Raw genomic sequence first — 23,576 nt, forward strand, 5'->3', positions numbered from 1 at the left:
ACAAAGCTTAACAATTCTTTTGTTACAGTATTATATGTCTTTTATATGTCCCTTAAGCGGACTATCTATACCGATCCACATGGATTTAAACTGTATGTTTAAATAATGCGTAACACCATTAGCATTGTGTGCTGGGGCACCATACTGCTGTATCCACATTTAGAATCTTACATTCAAAGAGATATTTTCCAACAACAAATGCAAGACATTTAGAAAATCTAAATACCGCGTTTTCGTTAATGTAACATCACAAAAATAAGGTCCAATTAAAGTGTTGTTAATTATGCCAATCCACACATTAAAGATCACTGTATAAGAGCTTTTGAATCGCATGTCCAAAACTGATTTTCAATATTCCAAAAATGTGCATTTTGATGGTTCATAATGCCATTGTTAAAATTTCTCTCCTTTGTCCATACAATTTTAGAATTTATACGGATGAAACGAATTCCTCTTTAGGAACTAAACTTGTAGAAATGGAAAAGGAAGGTATGTTCTTTACATTTATATAATTTTGTATTATTTTACTAGCTAATTAACGATTTGTCAAACATTCATTTACACGTACATTAGCACTTTGTTTTAAGCATAAAGGTAATTTTGTTTACCTTTCGGGCCTAGTCGGGCAACTTTTTGTTAGCCAATGCTTAAGACTCCTTAAGCAAATAAAAAATTGTCCAAATGTTTCCGCCATTTTGTTTTATGTTATTTCGAAGTTGATAAATTAAAGTAGACGTCTAAAAATTAGAAAATAGTTAATTTCTAGTAACAGTAGAAAATCTATTTTTAAACATTTCTAATTACTTAAAGTAATACAAGTCTTTCCGAAATGTATGGTAAAATACACGCGTAGGATAGCGATGCTTCGTGTATAGCAGCGGTTCCCAAACTTTTTTTGTTCACGCATCCCAAAAAATAAAAATAAATATTCGCGCGTCCTATGAATAAATTAATTACAAATTTTTATTATTTAAGTATTTGAACATTTTTATTTTCATACAGTCATATGTTTTATATAATATTGTTAAAGTGTTACAAAATATTTTTATTTATATGTAAAAAACAGTGACTATTGGAATTGAAGCTTAATGCGAACAATGTGCCTGTTTTCTGTTTAATAATTCTTCAAAATATTAAATACAAGCTAATAATACACACCTCACGTACTGTCGTGCTAATTCATGCTTACACTAATACTGCTATTGTCGGACAAATATATAAATATATATCATTATAATATACTGGTCATCATAGTTCGAGAATACTCGGACGACGCGATAACGCTTGGTTTTCATACTGATAGATATAGCGACCTCCCGAGAAGTTAAACGTTTCGCCGAAATTCTCGTTGATCTAAAAATATCAATATTTACCTCACGCCTGTCCTGTTAACTACTTGCGGCTCCCAGTTTGGGAACCGCTGGTGTATAGTATACACGGCAGTGAGCGCTCTCAATTTGTTTTCCAACACTACCGTGTTGCTAGATTTTATAATATACCTATATTAATATGATACATGGTTAGACTATTAAGTAGACATAATATTTCAGATATCCTCTTAAAGGCGATTTTATTCAGATTTTTCTGCTCTAATTTCAGAGCAGTTTTTTTGGGCCGTGACAACAGGCAGACAAGACACCGAGATGATTCCATAAGTGTTCAAATAGACTTAATCATCAGAATGTACTTACAGCTAAGAGTTTAACAGCAACGTTCAAACTTTTGGTCTGATCTTCAACCATTTTTGTCGCCGAATTTAAATTATTCCGCATTGATAATACATCTTTATCAATATCCTCCTAGATTGCTTTCATCTTATCTTCGCAGTTCACCATGATTAATTCAAACTCAAAAACACTGATTATAATATAACACAGAATACATTTTAGAAACAAAACCCAAGTTTTACCAAATTCGTTATTGTGAGTAATTATTTTCATAATTTACCTTAATGGGATTAAAAGCGGTATGTTTTTCTGATGTTGTTTTAGAACCAAAAATCTTGAAAAAATTACTCCTACTTAGAATGATCAGATTTTAATTTTGTAAAGAGATTCGTGTTGTTGTTGAATACTTAACTAGGTAACGTAGAAAACTGATTTTCAACCAAAATTAATTAAGTTGTATCGAGATGTAATTTTATAGTTGAAGGGTCACGGGAAAAAAAGACCGACGTAAATTTTTTTGAGAAAATGAGATACTATTTTATTTTTTACTTTTTATATTAGTAAAATTTTTATTTTTTCTTATACTCAAATATATTTAGTTTACCGATAACATATGTTTTTCTCTCGCTCAAACCCTTGAAAAAATGTCTTTTTGTAATTTAGTTTTTTTTTTTTTAACATTTATTATTAAATACACGATCTGTAATTATTATTTTACAATAAGCGTATGTGATGGAGGAGACATGGCTTGAGTAGGCAGGAGATATCATCAGGATCATCAGAATGTACTTACAGCTAAGTGTTTATGAGCAACGTTCAAACTTTTGGTCTAATCTTCAACCATTTTTGTCGTCGAATTTAAATTATTCCGCATTGATAATACATCTTTTTCAATATCCTCCAAGATTGCTTTCATCTTATCTTCCCAGTTGACCATGATAAATTCAAACTCAAAAACACTGATTATAATTTAAAACAATACTACTGAGTGTGTTTTACGTATCGGATACCAGATTTTGTCGAAATTAGTAGTATACAATACACAGCAATGTTGTTATAAAAATCCCAATATTGCAACGGTTATAAACGTAGCAGTAAATTTTAGACTGTTTGAAACAACCACGGCCGAACAAAACTGACAATTTAAGTATTGACCGATCACCGAAGTGAGAAGTGTTTTAAAGAGTAAACTCCAAAAACAGGTAAAACACAATGATCCAATGTGTCCCTTACAGCTGTATACATAATAATATTATGGTACATAGTGTAAACTATAAAAAATCCAGGAACCCGGTAAGTGTTAACCCTAATTTAGATACCGCACGTGTTCCGGCAACATTTAGTTTTTAAGTCAAATGTGATCATTTAGGTAGTCAATTGGTCTTATAATTTTTGAATGTTTAATTCAACTGCTTAAGTTTAGCTTGGTATTTCACCACAAATATATGTAAATATACCTATATATTCCGTCTTATCTCTTATCTCTTTTGTCCATCTTAACACTAACAAAAAGTATTAATACAATTCGTAATCTCGTTATACTGTATAGTTTATTTTAATATTTTGTACCATTATTAAATAAAACAAGTTTTTAAGTTACAAGAAGTTTTTGAAATGCTCACCATCATGCTGAACACATTTCATGTAACGTTCAACCATTGAGTTTTTTACAAAGCTTAACAATTCTTTTGTTACAGTCATATATGTCTCAGTAATCTTTTCTTTTAACAGTTTTAATGAAGTTGGCTGAGAAATATACACCTCATTTTTTAAATTACCCCACAGAAAAAAATCTAGAGGAGTTGAGTCAGGAGAGCGTGGTGACCACTTAAGCGGACTATCAGTACCGATCCACATGGATTTAAACTGTATGTTTAAATAATGTGTAACACCATTAGCATTGTGTGCTGGGGCACCATACTGCTGTATCCACATTTAGAATCTCACATTCAGAGAGATATTTTCCATAAACAAATGCAAGACATTTAGAAAATCTAAATAATGCGTTTTCGTTAATGTAACATCATAAAAATAAGGTCCAATTAAAGTGTTGTTAATTATGCCTATCCACACAATAAAGACCATTGTATAAGAGCTTTTGAATCGCATGTCCAAAACGGATTTTCAACATTCCAAAAATGTGCATTTTGATGGTTCATAATGTCATTGTTAAAATTACTCTCCTTTGTCCATACAATTTTAGAATTTATACTGATGAAACGAATTCCTCTTTAGGAACTAAACTTGTAGAAATGGAAAAGGAAGGTATGTTCTTTACATTTATATAATTTTGTATTATTTTAATAGCTAATTAACGAGTTGTCAAACATTCATGTACACGTACATTAGCACTATGTTTTAAGCATAAAGGTAATTTTGTTTACCTTTCAGGCCTAGTCGGGCAACTTTTATAGTATCCTCTGTCCATACAATTTTAGAATTTATACGGATGAAACTCGAATGGTTGAAACGCTGTATTGAGTAGTTTTTTATTCTTGCATACAAATTTCTATGTACTTTTTAAACGGTAATCGATAGGATTAAAACCCTACTTGCAAAATAATTACTTGGGCTATAGTCATTATTGCAATTTACGGGGTTCAACATCTGAAACGTGTGTGCTGGGGTTTTTGAGTTAAAAATATTTAAATTCGTCGACGTATTGGGTTTTGCTGGAGGCCACGAACAGTTTTTCTTTGAGTTTATCGAAATTACTAGTGTCCATTTCATTCTGCACGACCGGCACAAACGGCGGCTGCGCTCGTTTGCTAAACGTCGCGCACCAGTCGACCGGCTCGAACCACCGATGCTTTTTGATGTCCCTGATACCGTTTACCAGGTTACCGTAACGTCCACGACGAGCACGTGCCGCAAGAAGTCCATCAGGTCGGCGGTGAACCCGAATGGACACGTGTACCGTCCGGCCGCGATCCTCTTGTACATTATTTCGGTGTCGCGTTCCACAAACGGAGAGTAGCCGGCCACCATTTCATAGATCAGCACGCCCAGAGCCCAATAATCGACAGATTTTCCATAACCTAAACAGGTGCAACAATATTAGGCTAACCACGATCTTGTAACCAGTTAACTGGTAACTCCCTAGACGGAAAAGCGTAGCCGTTGTTCTCCAATATGGCAGCCGCCGGCGTGCATTGATCGGCCGACACGTTTGTGTGTAGAGCATCACGCCGCTGGCCGCCATGTTGGAAAAAATCTGGGCATGATCTCCGCTGCACGGAAGTCAAAACGGCTTCGCTTTTCCGTGTAGGAAGTTAGGTACCAGACGTCCTGGCCATAAGATCGTGATGCAAACGCATGTCTACAAATTGTTAGCGAAAAACTATGATTTAGTCATTTAGCGTTGGGATTTTGACCGGTCATGCATGGAAAATTGATCAGATTTTACCTGTATTATAAAACAAATCAAATAAAAATGTATATAATAAAATATAAATTATTTTTCTAAAAGCCTGAAAATAAAAATAAAATGGTATTGTAGTATTAAAATAAATAAGTGTTATCATCTTCAGATGAACATAAGTTTTAACTTTCAATATTAACAAATAACAACCATCTTCTATCCGTTTTATAGTAGGTGAATATAAACATAAAATCAAATATTGACATCCTCAGAGGATCATAAATTTCAGCTCTCAAGAGTCATTAATAACAGTAGGCAAATTAAAATAACAATAGTTTTCTATCAGCTTAATTGATAATAATGTAATTAGTGATTGATGGTAAACAGAGAAGCTGTGTCTGGACTTGAATTGAATTGTTCAAATTTGTTTTATTCAAGTTCATGCAGCTCCTAGTAAAAAAACATGTCACCGTCACCAAACTTTTACCAAATGTTCTATATACGGACAAGTAAGTGTTGAAAACATTTCAGGAATTTTCGGGCCAATTTACTTAATCACAATTACCTTTCCGGAACAGGATCTCCGGTGCAATGTACTCAGGTGTACCGCACATGGTGTAAGTTCGACCTTTGACGTACTTGCAGAACCCGAAATCGGCCAACTGGGCGTGACCTTTGGAATCGATCAATATGTTTTCCGGCTTGACGTCCCTGTGCACCAAGTTCAGTCGGTGTAAGTATTCCAGGGCCAAGAGGATTTCGGATCCGTAAAACCGAGCTTTGTCCTCGTCCAGGCGACCCTTGCGCCGCATGAGTGTGAAAAGATCACCGCCACACACGAATGGCATGACAAAATACAGGTAAGTGTTGTCCTGGTAAAAGTACTCCAGCCGGACGACAAACGGGAAGTCAATGGATTCCATTATGCGTTTCTCGTTGTAAGTCCGGTGCACCTGAACACATCAAATGAGACGTCTAGTTATAGTACTTTCAAAACCGTCTAAAATACCAATTTTTAATAACGGGGCTTTCGATTATTTCCTAAATGGTCACACTGTAGTACACGGTTTGTAAAAAAAGTCAGCTGTACAACGTTAAAACACAGTAACCAACTTTTAAATTTACCTACACTATTTACAATTATTTCCGCAGAACGAAAGCTAAAAATAGCTTTTGGCGATTTAATTTGAACTCTAAGCATTTCCTTGACGACTATTACTAAGTTTCAAGTGATAAAAATGTTAAGGTGACGGCTTGACATACTTAACAAAAATAATTTTCATGTAAAATTATGAAAAATACAGTTACTGTGTTGTGACTTTGTACAGCTGAAAAACGAACATCAAACAAGATTATAACTGATGTGAACTGATAATGGAAAATTGTGGTTAGTCTTAAAACCACCTATATTAATCATAATGTCAGTTTTAAAACAAGTTATATGTGAAAGAATAATTAAATTCTTGGTTTCAAAGTTACTTTCATGATTTTTAAAAAACCCAAGTAAGTATTGTAATTGAATTTAAAAAAAAATTGACGTTGATAACTTTAAGAGCTTGTTGTGAATAGGAAAAACCAAAATTCCATACACTAATAGTAAAAAAATAGATAATTATTGTCTTAGCTTTGAGAGGACGCCATACATGCATGTTAATGGTTTAAAAACATGAGTTGGATTTCTCGATACAGCTCCTCCGAAAATTGGCTTACAGTAATGTTACTTGTATAGTGTGAAAGTTAAGAACTTTATCTGTGTAACATATCTACGATTCAACGTTTTTCCGCCGAGCGGAGAAAATAGCTGGTTTTAACTTTTTTATAAAAAAAAAAAAAGTTGTCATGTATGGACGTCCGTCTCTTAAACGACTGACCAGATCTTTTTTTACAATTTTCTTTTTAGCCATGACCTTTGTGGCGTACACATTGCCGCTCCTCTTGTGAGACGCCAACGCGACCAGCCCGTAAGCGCCTTCGCCCAGCACGTTGTACAACCGGAAGTCCGCGTGGTGCGCGTGCGGAAGTCGGACGTCGGTGAAGTACTTCCGGTCGAAGTCCTTCTTGAGCATATTCCAGTAACTGGTCAGGCCGCAAGACGATTTATGGTCCGTCTCAAGACCGTACGATTCGTTCTCGTACGTCTTGGGCTTGGACAACACGCAGCCCATGGTTGTGTCTTGTAAAAATAATAGAAGCGTACACATTAGAAAAAAAAACTCCCCTCCCCCCTTTAGTTTGTTTATTGTTACACGGCAACTCGACCATGACTACAGACTATACATATCACAGACTATGTGCAGATGGTAATAAATAGAATGGCAGCAAGTATGTGTCCAAAATACTTTTTCAAAGTATTTATGTTATGTGAAATACAAAATATTTTTTGGTCATCCAATAATAGAAATTCATAGCAAGTTTTAATTTACAAGCCGAAGACCGGAGTCTAGCCATTTCACAATTCACTGTTACCGAAGGTTTAGGTGGATTATTAGGAAAATGGTCAATAAGCAAACCTTTAGCTGACGTTGCTCTACTACAACCAACATACAACATGTTACACCTTAAATGTGTTTTGACTTTTGTGCACAATTAATGCCAAAGCTTCAACAAACGGTAATTGCATTCTTGTTACTGTTCTTTTTCCTGTATTACCTATTTGAAATTCCAATTTTATTACCTCAACAGGAGCCCAATTACACCAATCATCAAGTACATCCCCACTAGGTGTGAGTTTTCCTTTGATTTTTTTCCTTGTTATGGAACCAACGTCTGGCTCGTCAAATTTAAGCCAGGTTCTTTTGGCCACTTCTTTACCACTAATTGTAAACGACCTGTTGATTTGCATAAGTTCACCAATAGCACCATTAAAAATACCGACTTCAGTACAAATATTCGATATAATCATATATTTTGCAGATTCTTTTAATACAAGCCTCAAGGGTAATCCCATTGTTTTGGTCCTTACCAGTTTAGTAGCGACTACAATATCTACTCTTTTGGCTGATGTATCTATTGCTTCTGAAACAAAACTGGTGGTATTTAAAATACTTAAAACTTTAGTGTTCATTAAATCGACTTCACGATTAGTAGCCCACAAATGCATGACGCTTGGTTGAAAACTTATACCAATAGGCGACTCGAGTGACTTGAAAAATTGTATATCTTCTTTTTGCAGTTGTCCTCTAGCTAATTTAGTTAAAGCTTCTGCAAATACCTTGTCATCTTTTTGTCTCATGATTTCCGTCAGTTCATAAAACTTGAAAGTTTCCCATACCATTTTTATACCTGTAACATCAAGCGAGTTAGGATACTTACCAATCAACCGCTCAAAATTCTCATAAAGAGCTGTAGCTTGGACTGGCGACAATTGGTAAAAATCACCAAAAACAATCACGTAAATATTACCAAATGGTTCATCAATTCGTAAAATAGTTCTTAAACGTTGGTCAATATAGCTAAGTGTCTTCAAATCAACCATAGAAATTTCATCTATGATCAATAATTTTACATTAGCCAACTGACAGCGAAGACTATTTGATATGTCCGCTCCAAGTTTTGGTAAAATACCAGCAAATTGACTTAAAGGTAATTTAAATGCTGCATGAAGAGTTACGCCTCTTATACCATATGCTGCTTTACCTGTAGGTGCAGTTAGTAACACAGGTGGCAACGATAAATCATCAATATCGGGTCTCAAATTGGCTATGCGTATTGTAGATTGGGCCAATGCTCGTATGAGTACCGATTTTCCAGCTCCAGCACATTCCTGCAGGTCCTGTAACAAACGCTCGAAAACTAGGATTGCCAGACCCCCATATTTGAGATCTCAGCACATCAGTAGTATGATAAAGAATTTGTCTTTGTCCCTTATTCATACTTTTGATTAATTGGTTAAATTCATCACTGTCTAATTTATGAACATTATACAATCCACCATTAACATTAGTTACCTTGGGATTATCAGTATCATCTGTGTTACTGAAATCACCTACATCAGTTATTAACCTGTCATCAGGAACCCAATCGTCCAATATTGTAACTTCATTATTGTCCTGTTGTTCATTAACAGTTTGGATATTGTCTTCCAATTCATTTTCTTCTATTTTATTGAACTGGTGATATAACCTTTGAATTTCACTGAAATTTGATTGATACACTTACTGGCAATTTACATTAATTAAATCATCATACTCATTACGCCAATGTAAAAAAAGCATTACCTGTTCTCTGTAAAAGTCACTAGGGTTATTAGCAAGCTTAAATCTAACAACGAATAATTTTCCGATTTTTCCGTTTATGCATATACTTTCTTTCCTATTAAAGCGGTATTATCAATAAATACATCATCTACTTCTTCTTCATCAATGTCTTCGCCTGATAAGTTATCAGAATCTCTTGACTTAATAGAAACTTTTTGTTTGTTTCTAATTTCATAGTCTGCAGCAAACTCGGCTAAAAGTTAACTCTTCAAATTGTAATGGTCTACATGAATAATATTCAATATGTCCATCACAAAATATGTCAGTTGAATCCACATCCATTTGTCCTCTAAGAGCCGCTGGTTTTATGATACGTGTTCTTTTATCTGGATGACTAGTAATCACAAATACATGACCAGTGGATGTGCTTGACTGTTTTATTCCTAAACAGGTGTACACCGCTTCTTGAGCCGAAATTTCTTGGCTAGTGGAAAACGTAGAGGCAATTTTCCATAGCGGGTCCTGAACGGTGATATTTGTTGTTGATTTAAAGCCTTCAACGATATCTCTCATTAATTTTGATATTCCTCGTTGACTCTTTCCAACATACTCGATAACATCCTTAACACACGAGTAAACATCTAAAATAAACTGTATATCCATATTAGACTGCCATAGAGGAAGTATAGTTTCATTGTATCCAGACACCATCCGGTGTTTAATGTCTCTCCGTAGAAATACAGTTGGCCGTTTAATACCCATCCTCAAAATAGATTTATACTCATTGATAGAAGGTATATGAAGTATATTTAAAATTTCTTCAAGAGACGGATCTTTTGAAGTTGTCACAGAGTTGTAATTTCTTAAATACTGCAAAAGCATTTTGTAATTATTCAATTGACGATCATACACCGTCTTATTGCTAGTTTCAAAAGTGAACGGTGTCAGTATACAAGTTTCATTCATAGGCCGAAAAGGTATAATAAAACGACAGTTGTTTTCTTCTTTGTCTTTTGCTGATCTATAACACGTATGTGTATGCCGATGGTTTGCTTTAGAATGTATTCATACGCTGGACTACTTTCTTCAACCATACAATGAATGTACTTGTTGATGAGGTTGACACATAAATCAAATGTTTCAGGTTTAGCTGGATCAAATTTTGCGGTATTCTCCAACCAAAGTAACATATGAACGTGTGGACTCCCACGATGTTGATACTCAACCCTGTAAAAGAACTCATAAACCGGATTATCTCTGAATATACCATTTTGATTTCTTAACAATTTAAATAAAGCCCTGAACCTTTCATCAAATTATGTAGCACACACAACATGATCTTCACGAATTAAATTTGACTTTTGAGCATATGACAAATTCATAGCGTCATCATCAGATATGTCTTTTTTATGCCGTAGTTTATACAATATTTTTAATAAATCACACCATTTTGACTCACTTGGACTTAGAGTTAAGAATATGGTAGGCCGGCCTTATTGCCTGACAATAGCAAAAACATTTTTCCTCACCTCAGCCAAATGAGAAGGTGAATTTCGCACATTGTGTAGTAATCGGTAACCTTGGTCGTCATCAATCATCTTTGTTAAACTCTCTGAATTAGCAACATCGCCTGCTGTAACAGACCTTAAATTGTCTTTCTTATTTTTGCGTAACACAACTTGAATATTACTAGCTATTTGTTTATGAACAAAAACTGTATCACCTGCGAACCGTCGATCGCTATGCAAAAGCTCAGATTGTATTACCTTTGAATAGTTCTTCAATGGGTCCTGAATTTTCCTCGGAATACCACCAAACAAGTTTGGAAATGCTTTTTCTTCCGCATGATCATCAATTAGTACTGATAACGGTTTCATTCCTTCACCTGGAGCTAAGGAAACATAATCACCATTATCAATCATTGTGTCTGTGTTACTTCCTGGATTAATTGGCTCATTGTCACTATTATCTGATTCTTAACTGTCTAGCGACTCTAAATCATTATTCAGTACGTCCCAACTATCAGTAACATACCTGAGCCAATCTCTATCAACAGATGCGTTTTCATACAATGGTTTTCCAATAAGATCATGCAGTGCTGAAACTGCCAAACTTGGACGAACATTTTGATACTAATAATGTTGTTTAAAATAACTTTCTTTTTAAATTTACCTTCATAATTTTTATTGCTGCTAAATTCTCGGCTCTCCTAGGCAAAATACAAGTTGTTCTTGTCAAATCAATTGGCAAATTTACTACATTACCTTGAATTTTCAAATGACCCTCACTACGAAGACATTTAAAAATTTTCATAAAGGGTAACCTTAAAGAAATCATTTGTTTCTCTATTTGATTGAGTTTCAACGGCGGTACAGTGTTCAACTCAAATCCATTACCAACATATAATGGAGGAATTTTTGATTTTCTTAAATGATTTTAACAACTTGTACACACAGGAATACTAGTATCATCACCGGACGTACAACACTTCATCCTTAAAATAGCGAATACTGCTTTTTGGCATCTAACCATACTACTTGGTAATCGAAGGCGATTACATGAAGAACACGTTTCGGATAGACCTTGTGTTTTTCGCAAGTTGTATTCAGCCAACAACGTCTCCCATTTATGTCTTGAAGTATTTAATCATTGACGTTCACGTAATCTGTAAGTTGATACTGTACGTGACTTTCCGTGACTTGACACTACTGTCTTATGGAGCTCTTCTTTTATTCATATAACGACGGTTTTCGTTTTTATAGGAACTTCTGTATACTTCATTTTGTAACCTTTTTTTCTTACTCTTTTGAGACCTTGCTAGATTCAATTCCTTTTTGACAGGATCTTGTAGTCTTTTACGAGTGTCTTCTAAATTCCTCTTCTCCACGTCAGGATTTTCTAACCGTTTTTTCATATTTTTCAACACTCTTGTATTGTGATGTAATTTTTTTGCAGGATTTAAATGTACAACTCCTTTTATTTGCTTATTTTTTTCTCTTTCATCAGCGCAATATTCTTTATTTCCTCTTAAATCCTGTATATGTTGAAGGCTTTTAAGGTCTCTCTTACTTTTCCTTCCCATGTTAACTTAATGAAATTTAAAATAAAATTTACCTAAAATAAAAAATTAACTATGACACATGAAATAAAACTCTAAATGTCAAACAACTTAAAAACACCAACAAACAATATGATTATTCATATGATGTAACTGTATACCATAATTTTAATGATATGCTACACAACAACCTTAATAATTGTGAAGAAATATTTTATTTTTTCCACTAATTTCTGTTTAATTGTTATATAAAAAAAAGACAACAGGAAAAACAAAACATTTACCAAATAACCACAAATAGAAAGCTATTAGAAAATATTTTATTACTAACCAACTTTGAGGCGCCAACAATTACACTTTATAACACAGACACATGACTAATACCTAAAATGTTAACACTCAATATGTGTGTAAAGTTTGACTACAAGTATAGGACCCTGCAGTGAAACCAGACCCTCTATATAATAAATTATAAACTAACAGATTTAATTTAGTAAAGCAGAATTTTGTTAAAAGGAAATACACGTTACAACAATAAAAACACGAGTGGTTAAAAAAAAACATTTAGTACACTTTGGAAAAAAAAGGTTTATCCATTATCAATATATACAACAATTTCCATGTATATATAAAACACATATAATAGATTAATAAAAAACCTGAAATTATTATTGTAATTTTCTTGACTTAAATACACATTTTTATAGTAATGTACATAATTTTTTTTAAACATCAACATAAACTGTCAATATATATATATATATATATGACAAAATATAAAATACACTATTGAGTTATAAATCTTTGTAATCTAAACAAAAAAACAATTATTAAATCACACAAATTTGTTTGACATATTACAAAATAGTATATGAAAAATTAAGTTTTATATTGAATAATAATAAACACTATGTAACTGTAATGTAAGGCATTCAGATAACAATTAACAACGGTGTGCAATAACCTGTATATTTCACCTAACCTTACCTACACTGTGTAAGTATAAACATACATTTTTGAGTTTTAATACGTTACTTCCCTAACCTATACCTAGCTGACAAGACATAAATCATGACAGATGTTTTTAACGCCCACTTAGTTCTGTCATAAGGTAGCATACGGATAAATATAAATGTAATCGAATCAACAATACTAAAGCTACTAAGTACTAAATAGCAAGTCACTTACTAAGCTGAACCTCGGCAAACACTCCCAGCACTTGAGATGGTGTGCAGGTGATTTCATAACAAGGCGGCAATTTAACACCGACAATTGTTAAAAGAAATTTTTTTTTATAATTAAATATTTTTTACTATGTATAAATAAAAAAAATTATACTCGAGACGGTATCAGATTAACACTCCGGATCAATGTTAAATCAATAACTGATTATCGAATTACCGAATACCGACTACCTACAAATGTCATCACCCCCCGACCTCTCTCTCAAACACCATGATCGGCTAGTGCCGATAAGGGGTTTTTCGTTCCCACCTATACCGTGTACAATAGACGGTGGACAGTTGATAACGCGACCGGGCGTTTATCGCTAAAAAAGTTTTCAAATAAGAAAACACCAATTACCATTAAACAATATTATTTTAGTTTTAACTATTGCAAAAAAAAAACAAATAATTTTGTATTAAGCCTTTAACAATTATCACATTATAAATGTCATAATAACTGCAAACCCTAATTTACAGTATGGTCACGATCAAATATTATTTGGTCAGGCAAATTGATAATTCTAACAACAATAGTATAAACAGATCGTTTTATCATTTCTCACGAAATGGCTGCCAATTTAGAGTTACTGAAATTACGTTCAGTCAATCCGCAAGAAGTAGAGTTTTGTTCAAAACGACTTTATATCAACTGTGACTTAACAAAATCCATATTCAGTTAATTATATAATAAATTTAATTTATTATTTATTAATTTGTATTATGTTGACAAATTGTTTTCCTATATATAATAAAATTTGATAAAGTAAACATCAAACTACGTTTTAAAAGCTTTTCTCCGGAGTACAAGTTACAACCAGAATAAAAACTAGCGTTTTTGTAGACGAGATTTAGAAATAAAATTTGGAAAAAAAAACATTTTTTATCACCTGAATTCATATTTTCATTACGGAATTACGGAGCAGATAAGACCGCGCAACAACATGGCGTTCGTACACACGATAATGCCAACAGAACATAAGTTAACTCTATAATTTTCGTTTTTCACATCTGGTACACCGCGTTTGTACTGATAAAATTTGTGATTTATAGAGTTGCTATTCGAAGGAATTGCTCTAGTATTAAAAAAGTTACAGTGTATACAGCGAAAAAAAAAGCCCACAGAGTAAAACCAATACCTTCTCGCTTTGCATCGAAGCTAAAATGCATACACCAATAGTCGCGTATGAGCGCGCCGCTCACTTTATCGAAACTGATAAGTTTAATCTATTGTCATTTCAACACAAGACTATGGAATGGGTTATTTTATTTATAGAACAATATCCAGATATGATAAGATAAGGTATACGTAGGTATCAAAAATGTAAAAATGAAACTGAAACCAGTGGTAGCTAAAATAGTAAATGAATGAGCGCCACGCTCATACGCGCCTACTCTGACGGGTTAAACAAAAAAAATGTTGTAATGATGTGTGTAATAATTGTATTGTGTCATCTATCTACATGAATACAATGTATAGTGTGAAACACAACAATTGTTATTAGCTGGTTGTATTCCGAATCATGGCATCACCACCATTGATCGGCTACACGCTAAAAATGAAAATTCATTCATAGTACAAAACCACTTGGATTAAAATTAATCACTAATTTATTTTCCTTGTCAGAGAGCATTTGTTAAAATAAAGTGACAATTAAGGATTATACTGATTATATTTTATCGAGTTATTTTAATAATTGACCAAAATTGCTCTGATGTCATACCGGTTGTACTTAATATAATAAGTCAATTTTACTTAATAAATGGTTGGAACAATTCTAATTATTGGAATTGTTGGAATTTTATCAAATATTAAATATAGTAGATATTTTAAAAAACTCACATTTAAAATATACAGTATTAATATCCAAATGAAAATCTTTTCTCACTAAATTTTGGTTATATTACTGACTATAGTCATTAGCTTATTACTTATTAAGTTATCAAAGCATATTTTTTCAATTTATGTAGTAGATATTTTTTCTTTTCAAAACCATTTGGCATAATTCTAGTTAAGCTATCTTTCGATATTTTAAAATTTTTTTTTCTCAAAATGTGTGTTTTTTCATGCTTAATTCAAATCTGTAATCAGAAATTGCCGGACTCGTGTAGTTCAAATGTTACAGCTATTTGAAGTTAAAGTATATCGTTGCGCATGGCGCCGTGCGGTGCAACGAGCAGCAGACCTGTCGATGCGCGGCGACGCGAATCGCAGTTCGTGTTTTTTTCTTAATTTTTTAACTTATTCAACATTTTAATTTGACTTTACTTTAAACCTGTTAACTCCTCCTAGACTGTAGCCTGCAAACCTAGGATGTTTTCAGTAAAAAAAATAATACAGCTAAGTAGATAGTGAGGTATAATTTTAATTAAAAAAGTAATACAGATAAATAGGTACAATTTTAACTAAAAAACTCCTCCTCGGTCTCTGACCCCGATTCAGAATTATTTTCTGTTATCTCGTATTTTAATGTTGGTCCATTTGGATCATACAGTGCTGCCGCAAGTTTGAAAAATTTAATCAAGGGGTTCAGGCCCGATAAACGACAAACCTTTAAGAACATATATTTGGCCAAATAACCCGCATAAAAATATTTTTTTTTTTTAGAATATTGGGTCATGGAAGCTTTGGCATGACGCCACATTCCTTCAACGTTATTCGTTATTCGGGTTTTTAAATTCAATTGAGTGTTACCGTCAAATGAGTATATCCTTCATCTTTTAAACAATCATAGCTCTAAAATTATTAAAGCAATTGAAATTTAAAACAGTTGAGTTAGACCAATTAAGTCATGAACTTACTTTCCAACAATCACTAATAATTAATGATCCCGGCAAAATCCAATCCTTTATGACCGTCAATGTATCTTTGTCACGTTTCTCGACAGGTACAAGAAAACAACGACCCGTTTGTCGTTCGACTCCGCCAAAGACCCAATGGCCTTCAACACGATGTCTCCTGTGGTATTTTAGCCTCCCAAATTTTGATTCGTCTATTTCAACAATAGTCCCTATACCACCTACATGCAAAGTATTTTTAATAGTAATGTACTTCTAAACTACTTATAATTGTCTCAAAATGTATTTTGACTGGGCAGTAAATACGCGTTTTTTGGCATTAAGTGTTTGGAACAAGTCTACTTTACCGGACACCCTTTTTGACATTTTCATGTCTTAGCTCTGGCACATAACCGAAAAACAGTTTTTCAGCCGAGTCTGCAACCACGAAAGAGCATTTTCATGTCTCGTTGAAGTACCGAATAAATATAGATTAGTTGTGGAATTATAATTTAAAAAAAAAGTTTTTCAGCCGAGTCTGCAACCACGAAAGAGCATTTTCATGTCTCGTTGAAGTACCGAATAAATATAGATTAGTTGTGGAATTATAATTAAAAAAAAAAGTTTTTCAGCCGAGTCTGCAACCACGAAAGATCATTTTCATGTCTCGTTGAAGTACCGAATAAATTTAGAGTAGTGGTGGAATTATAGATAATGATATAGTATATTAACGAGCGGTAACAAGCTAGTATAATAAAATAAAACGTCAAGTTTCAGGCTAAAATTGTAGTGTTTATTATCTGGCTTAAAACAATTCATAGAGAAATTAGGCTATTAAACTGTTTTGAATTTATTATTTAGTTCTAATTTGAACGTTAAACGTACATCATATCTCTAATCTCCTATATCTTACCCCTATCCCCTACCCCTATAGCCCTCCCCTATCCCCTACCTCCTATCTCTCACCCCTGTAACGGGTTTGTAACGATTTTGTAACGAACGCTTTTTTCGGTTATGTGCCAGAGCTAATTCCACCCCATTCCCATTCCCATCCCCAACTTCATCTTCATCCCCATTTATTTTTTCGTTACGTCTTTTTGACATTTTCATGTCAAACGTGACGCATGTTGACGTGCGTAATGATAGTTTCGATGTCTTCCACAAGGTGGCTTCATTTTCGTATCTTTCCACGTTGTAATTTTAGATGATGTACTTTCAGATCCAGATAAAAAAACTTGAACTGCATACTTTTTGGTTTCACTTACTAACAACTCGAGTAGTCTGTCATCAAATAATAGATTAAGATAATCAATGGGTTCATTTCCTTGCGGATAAACCTTCAATCCTTTGGATTTTGTAAAAAGAATATGTGTCACTGTAAGTGGCCTATTATTACTCTATTTATAACTTGATGTAGACAAAATAGGTACATCTGAAATATTATCCTCTTCTTGTCGTACCGTAGTATTAGTTTCCATCATCGGAAGTGTCCATTCTGGATCAGCATCGTCATCACCAGAATCCCCTTCTCCTAAATCAGTACCCGAACTTAATCCAAAGTCATCATCCGAGTTCTCTAAATACACCTCTGATCTGTAATCTTAACTGTGTTTTTTTTTAATGTAACTTCCATAAATTTTAAAAAAAATGTATAAAAACAATAATAAAAAAAAAAGTACGTGCCAGAAGTATTATTATAATATTAATATCTATTATTATAATATTATAAATAGTATGTGGAAACATATTTACGACCAGTTTCGATTTTTAAAATCATCATCAAGTATAAGAAACGCCCAAATAATACTTTGTTATTATATATGCAATATATACAAGTTAACAACTATAATATGTAATTTTTATTTATTATAATTTATGATGGTCATTTTATAATATTTTTTACATTATTATAATATAACTATCCGAATGTGATAACCATATGCATTTATGTAAAATAATAATATAACTTACCTTTTATTTCTTCTAATTTTATATAAAAATAAAAACTGTACAAAAAAAAAACCTGATAACTTAACACCAACTATGCAATATGATAGTCAATGCGATAATGAATGGCCGACACAAATTTCACCATAGTCGCCTTAATAAAAGCAAATTCAATACAAGTTACTGCATGTCAACTACGAGTTGACACCGGCCATGCGCGCCCATTTTCTGATGTCAATTACGTGTTGACATCGGCGTTGAACGTGTTAATGATACTATATATTAAAAATAATCGCAGCGGTAAGAATAATTATTTTAACAAAAATTGCCCTACAGTTATAATAAGCAATTATACATTTAAATTCATATTAAAGCTGGTATCTTCATTAATCGTAAAACCAAAGAGATAAGACAAATAGCTTCTTAGTATAAAAATATTTTTCAGCTTTGGTTTAACTTTTGTAAGATTATTGTTTAACTTAACACCATACTAGACCTCACATCTAACTACATTTTAATAACGTTCTTTGAGATTTTTTTGCAGATCTAAGAAAAAATTAGCAAAATTTACAATAATGTGTTTAAAAAAAAAAAAACAGTTTTTGTAACTACTTTGGTAAAATTACTACTAACTAGTTAGATAAGATTGGTTTATTAAAAATTGTAATATTTGTGACCAATATTATATCTACATATGTAACCTTTGTGCATAGGTTAAGTATAATAAACTTTTATTAACAGGAAGTATACAAATTATATTAGTTATGTTTACTTTAACATTGTTACATATTTTACACACCACATTTTTTTTATACACCACTTGGAATGTAAAAAGCTGGTAGCAATCGTTATCTGCGGTTTTGGGCCTGTCTTAAATGTACCATCAGATCCAGCTATTGTTACCTAGAAAATAGAGAAATATAAAATTAAAAAAAAGTTGAGTAATGTAGGCAATATTTCTGTCATACATTTGTGAGTTCTTCCAAGTAGGCTGTGTTGCAAAATAGTAGTCCCGCAAAGACTCCATTTGCCATAAGCGGTCCTTGATAAAATCTGTATGAATAATAATAAACTTAATTTTATCACATAACAATTAAACAAATAATAATTAAATTTCTTTTAATCACTTATTGGGTGGTGTTTGAAACGTTACACTGAATTCCTGGTTTTCTTCTAGTTGTAGTAGCTGATGTAAGTGCAAAAGATTTCTCAGTGTAGGCGGGAAAAATTGATTCCTAATCCTTCGCATCCTATCTGCTGTTTGCAAAAAAGTGTAGTCACCAGTTCCTTCTTGATAACTGAAAGTCAAGAACAAGTAACAATATTAAACCAGAAAAATAGTTGTAATTCCCTCGCATTTCCTATTATGAGTACTATTTAGTAAACAATATTATTGGTTACTGTTTGGACAGTAATATACATCTTTGACTTACTCGACAATGGCTACCATGTACAGAAATCGAACTGAATATGGTCTAGGATTATGATTTATGATCAACACATTGATTTCCAAGCCTCTTCCTTAATTCCCTCTTCTGTATGTCGTATGTCCTCTTCGATGGTTATGAGCTTTTCTTAAGGCGAACCTATTGGCATTTGCATCTGTGTGTATCCATGCAGTAGATTGTCATCCAAACATTATTTAATTCATTATAACATAATATTTTAACAATTTATGATTAAATACTCTCCACATACTTCGCATTCCTCTGGAAGCGGTAGTGCACAGTCGACACATCTCCACTCCATCCATCGCCGCAATAGAGGTAGACGTACCTTGACAAATTTGGCACGTCTCTGAAAACTCTCCAACAGGAAATACAATTGCTTCCTGTTGGGCCTAGCAAGCTATTTAGGTTTTCCATCCATCTACCTAAAACGAACAGATGTGTGGTATTATTACACAAGTATTGTATTAATTAATATATTTACCATTTTCGCCAACTCTATAATGCATAATATTTGTTCTTGGAGCTCTAGGAAATATTACGCGGCAAATTGGACATTCCTCCAGCCGTCGGCCACACGTATCGCAGCAGCACCATCAATCGTCTTCCTCGCCTATATACAGTGCGCGACAAAAAGATAAAGGCACAACATTAAATCAAATAAAATAGAATATTGTTTGGCATCTTTATAAACTTCTTTGGCGAGCAGTCCCCAAACATTTTCAATAATATTTAGATCTGGAGATCGTGCAGGCCAATCTAATACTGGTGTAGAATTTGTTTCTAACCATAATTTTATGATTCGGGCAGTATGGATTGCCGCATTATCCTGCTGAAATATAAAATTTCTTCCTGCTATTTGCCGAAAACATGACTTTTGGGTGTTAAGGAGATCTCTATACTTCAAAGCATTTATTCTACCATCTAAAAAAACAACTTCACTTTGTCCTTTATAACCAATTGCACACCAAATCATTACAGATCCTCCTCCCATATGACGTCTTGACATTATACGTTCATCTTTTCTTAAATCGTGATAGTAATACGAAAATCCATCAGGTCCATCCAAATTAAATTTTTTTTCATCTGAATAAATTACTTTTCTCCATCTTTTTGACCAATTCATTTTGTTTCTTGAAAAGTTCAATCTTGCATTTTTATTACGTTCGTTTAATGGTGGTTTTCGTAATAGTTTTTTTCGAATGAGCGTTGGTGTGCGTTTTAATAGTCTTTGTACATTACGAATACCAGTTTTCACAGCACATTGATTGAGAATACCACGTGCAGACAAAGCAGAATTCGATGCAACACTTAAAATTGCTCTTTTCTCACGATCAGTTAATACGTGCGGTCGACCTGTAGACTTCTTGGAATTGTAATTTTGGCCATATTTTACAAAATTATTTATAACCGTGGAACTCCTTGTTAGTCTACGCGATATTTCCCGATTTCAAAGACCGCATTCCTTATATGCCGTAATTTTTCCTCGTTCTTCAGTTGATAATAGTTTTGCCCTTCCCATGGTAAATTATTTTATAATTAATAACAATACTATACAAATTATGCTAATACAGTATGTAATGTTAGGTTGTATTAAGTATAGTAGAAGTATTACATAAGGATAATTTGATCATACAATCACTAAATACGCAACGAAACTGACTGCCTTTATGTTTATGTCGCAACAAAACCTAATAAATTATCGATAAATCTTTATTTATAAGTTTATAAACAAGAAAATAAGATAAGATTGTTATTATTTGGGTTTAACCTAAAGTTTGGTAGTACATAGAATCTATAAATAATATTTGTATTAATAATAACTAGTTCCATAAGATAAATATAGAATTTGATTTGATTAAATGTTGTGCCTTTATCTTTTTGTCGCGCACTGTAAATACACAAAGGTTTATAATAGTTAATTTCTAAGCTGTAAAAATGTGATATAATTATTTTATATTTTTAAAAGAAATGTATTACATTTCTTAATGTAAGATACAGTTTACAATATTTGTACCTGGCATTTGTGGTTGTTGGAATAATGGGCGCTCTGCCATGACGATGTTTGGTACATCTGTTAATATCAAATTAATTTAAAAAACTTTTTTTAGAAACATCAAAACCTTTGTAATACCTTTATTTGCAGGTTCTGCCACTTCCACCTCTATCACTTGAATATTGTCATTATATCTACAAATAAATAAATATTTTTTGTAATGTTTTCTCAAGAAATTTCTTTAAAACATTTAATTACCTTGGTGGCCTAACACTGCACCCACGTCATTCACAATGATAACTTCTATACATTTAATAATAAAAAAGTAAGTTAATATTTTAAATAGATTCAATTTTAGCTTCAATGCGGAGCTGAGAAGGTATTGTTTTTAATTTTTGTGTCTGAACCCACGATATCTCGTAAACCGCTTAACCGATTTCTTCGTGTAGTAACTCTATAGATCAAAAATCATACCTGTAAGGTACTTTAATAGGCTAAAAATTAAAAAAGTTACCTCTTCCCCATTAAAATCGAGAAAAACACCCAAAAAATTTACAAATTTTTAAACTTAAAATTACGATGCTCTATAACTTTTTTAAAAATAGTCGAAAATGTTCCAAATTTATATGAATTGTTCTTCAAATATAGTACTATCGATTAACATTATTAATGTTTAATAATGGTTTATTAAACCAAAAAAATATCATAAACCCTTTCCCACATAGAAGGGATAGAATTGTTTTCTTTATTTCACTTTTTCAAGGAAAGTTTTAGAGATTTTGATCTGAAAATTAAACCGAAGGTAGATCTAAAATGGAACTATAACATATACAATTTTCTCAAAAATCTGTAGTAAAATTTTTTTTTTATTAAGGAAAAACCAAAAATAGGGTAAATTTACACTTTGGCCGTAGTCAGTTTCTAGGTTGCTATGTGTGTGTGAATCAACAGTCAACAGGTAATGAAAATATTTTCATTATATTGTTAATTACGATATATGGGTAACTATGGCAATACATTTTTATGGACAGACGATTAACCCTTATCGTATCCACCCTGCATAAGACTAAATATTAAATTTTAAGTACATTATTGCTGGTCCCACGATATCTTCTAAACCGCTATAACTAGTTTGAACATACTATCCACAGATTCTCATCGAAGCGTTTATTTTAAAGTGATATCACTTTCAGTTATAATTAAATCTGTAGACCTATACCGTCCCCACTATGCCCCAACCCCACTGTTCTGGCTTTGTTTATATTAGAGTTGTCAGCTGAGAGGGACCAGAGTTCAATTATTGTGTAATGTACCCACTGAACTGAATACATGGATCGCGCATTGTGAAAATAAATTGGCTACACACGGATTCCGCCATTTTGAGTACTGTCATGGATAAAACGGTGTAACATACCATTTATTCCATGATAAAAATCTGATAACATCTTATTATCTTTTATCACCGTGTAGCGGTCACGATGACGCGTGAGCGCTTACACGAACAAATGAAAAAAATAAATAATAAGAAAACGATTTATTATTATTAACAACAAAAATTTAGTTCTTTTTGTGCGCGCAGAAAGATCTCGGACGTCTGCACTTGGTGGCGTCGTTGAGAGAAGAGGAAGATGGCCGGAGGCCGGGCCCGTTGGGAAACCCAGAACAGCATAGCTCCCGTTGAAAAGTTGTTCATAATTATTAATATGTGACGGTTTTAAGACATAGTAGAACAAATATATGTTATCAGCGTCAATTCTGTTGCTTATCAGTTGTAATAATTATTACAACTACAACTTAATTTTGAAGTTATTTTTAAAATATTTAAGGAGTAAAACTTTGATATGGATGCTTTCAAGCAAGATAAGAACGAATAAAAATTAAAGAAAATTTTCAAAAAATGAT

At 32.9% G+C, this 23,576-nt stretch overlaps 1 protein-coding gene across 1 annotated transcript; it reads right to left on the minus strand.

Annotated features, from left to right (window-relative positions):
- Nucleotides 1–15,907: 15,907 nt before the first annotated feature.
- On the minus strand, nt 15,908–19,983 carry LOC126839790 (uncharacterized). The gene is given in 5 exon segments (XM_050575200.1): nt 15,908–16,169; nt 16,171–16,197; nt 16,199–16,242; nt 16,308–16,525; nt 19,929–19,983. Coding segments are annotated over 5 exon segments (606 nt in total).
- Nucleotides 19,984–23,576: the final 3,593 nt, after the last annotated feature.

The sequence above is a fragment of the Adelges cooleyi genome, unplaced genomic scaffold (assembly GCF_023614345.1).
Source record: "Adelges cooleyi isolate 19-005CV unplaced genomic scaffold, UGA_ACOO_1.1 ACOO_flye_CR_arks_rails_tigmint_CR_PRNA_307, whole genome shotgun sequence".
Lineage (NCBI taxonomy): Eukaryota > Metazoa > Arthropoda > Insecta > Hemiptera > Adelgidae > Adelges > Adelges cooleyi.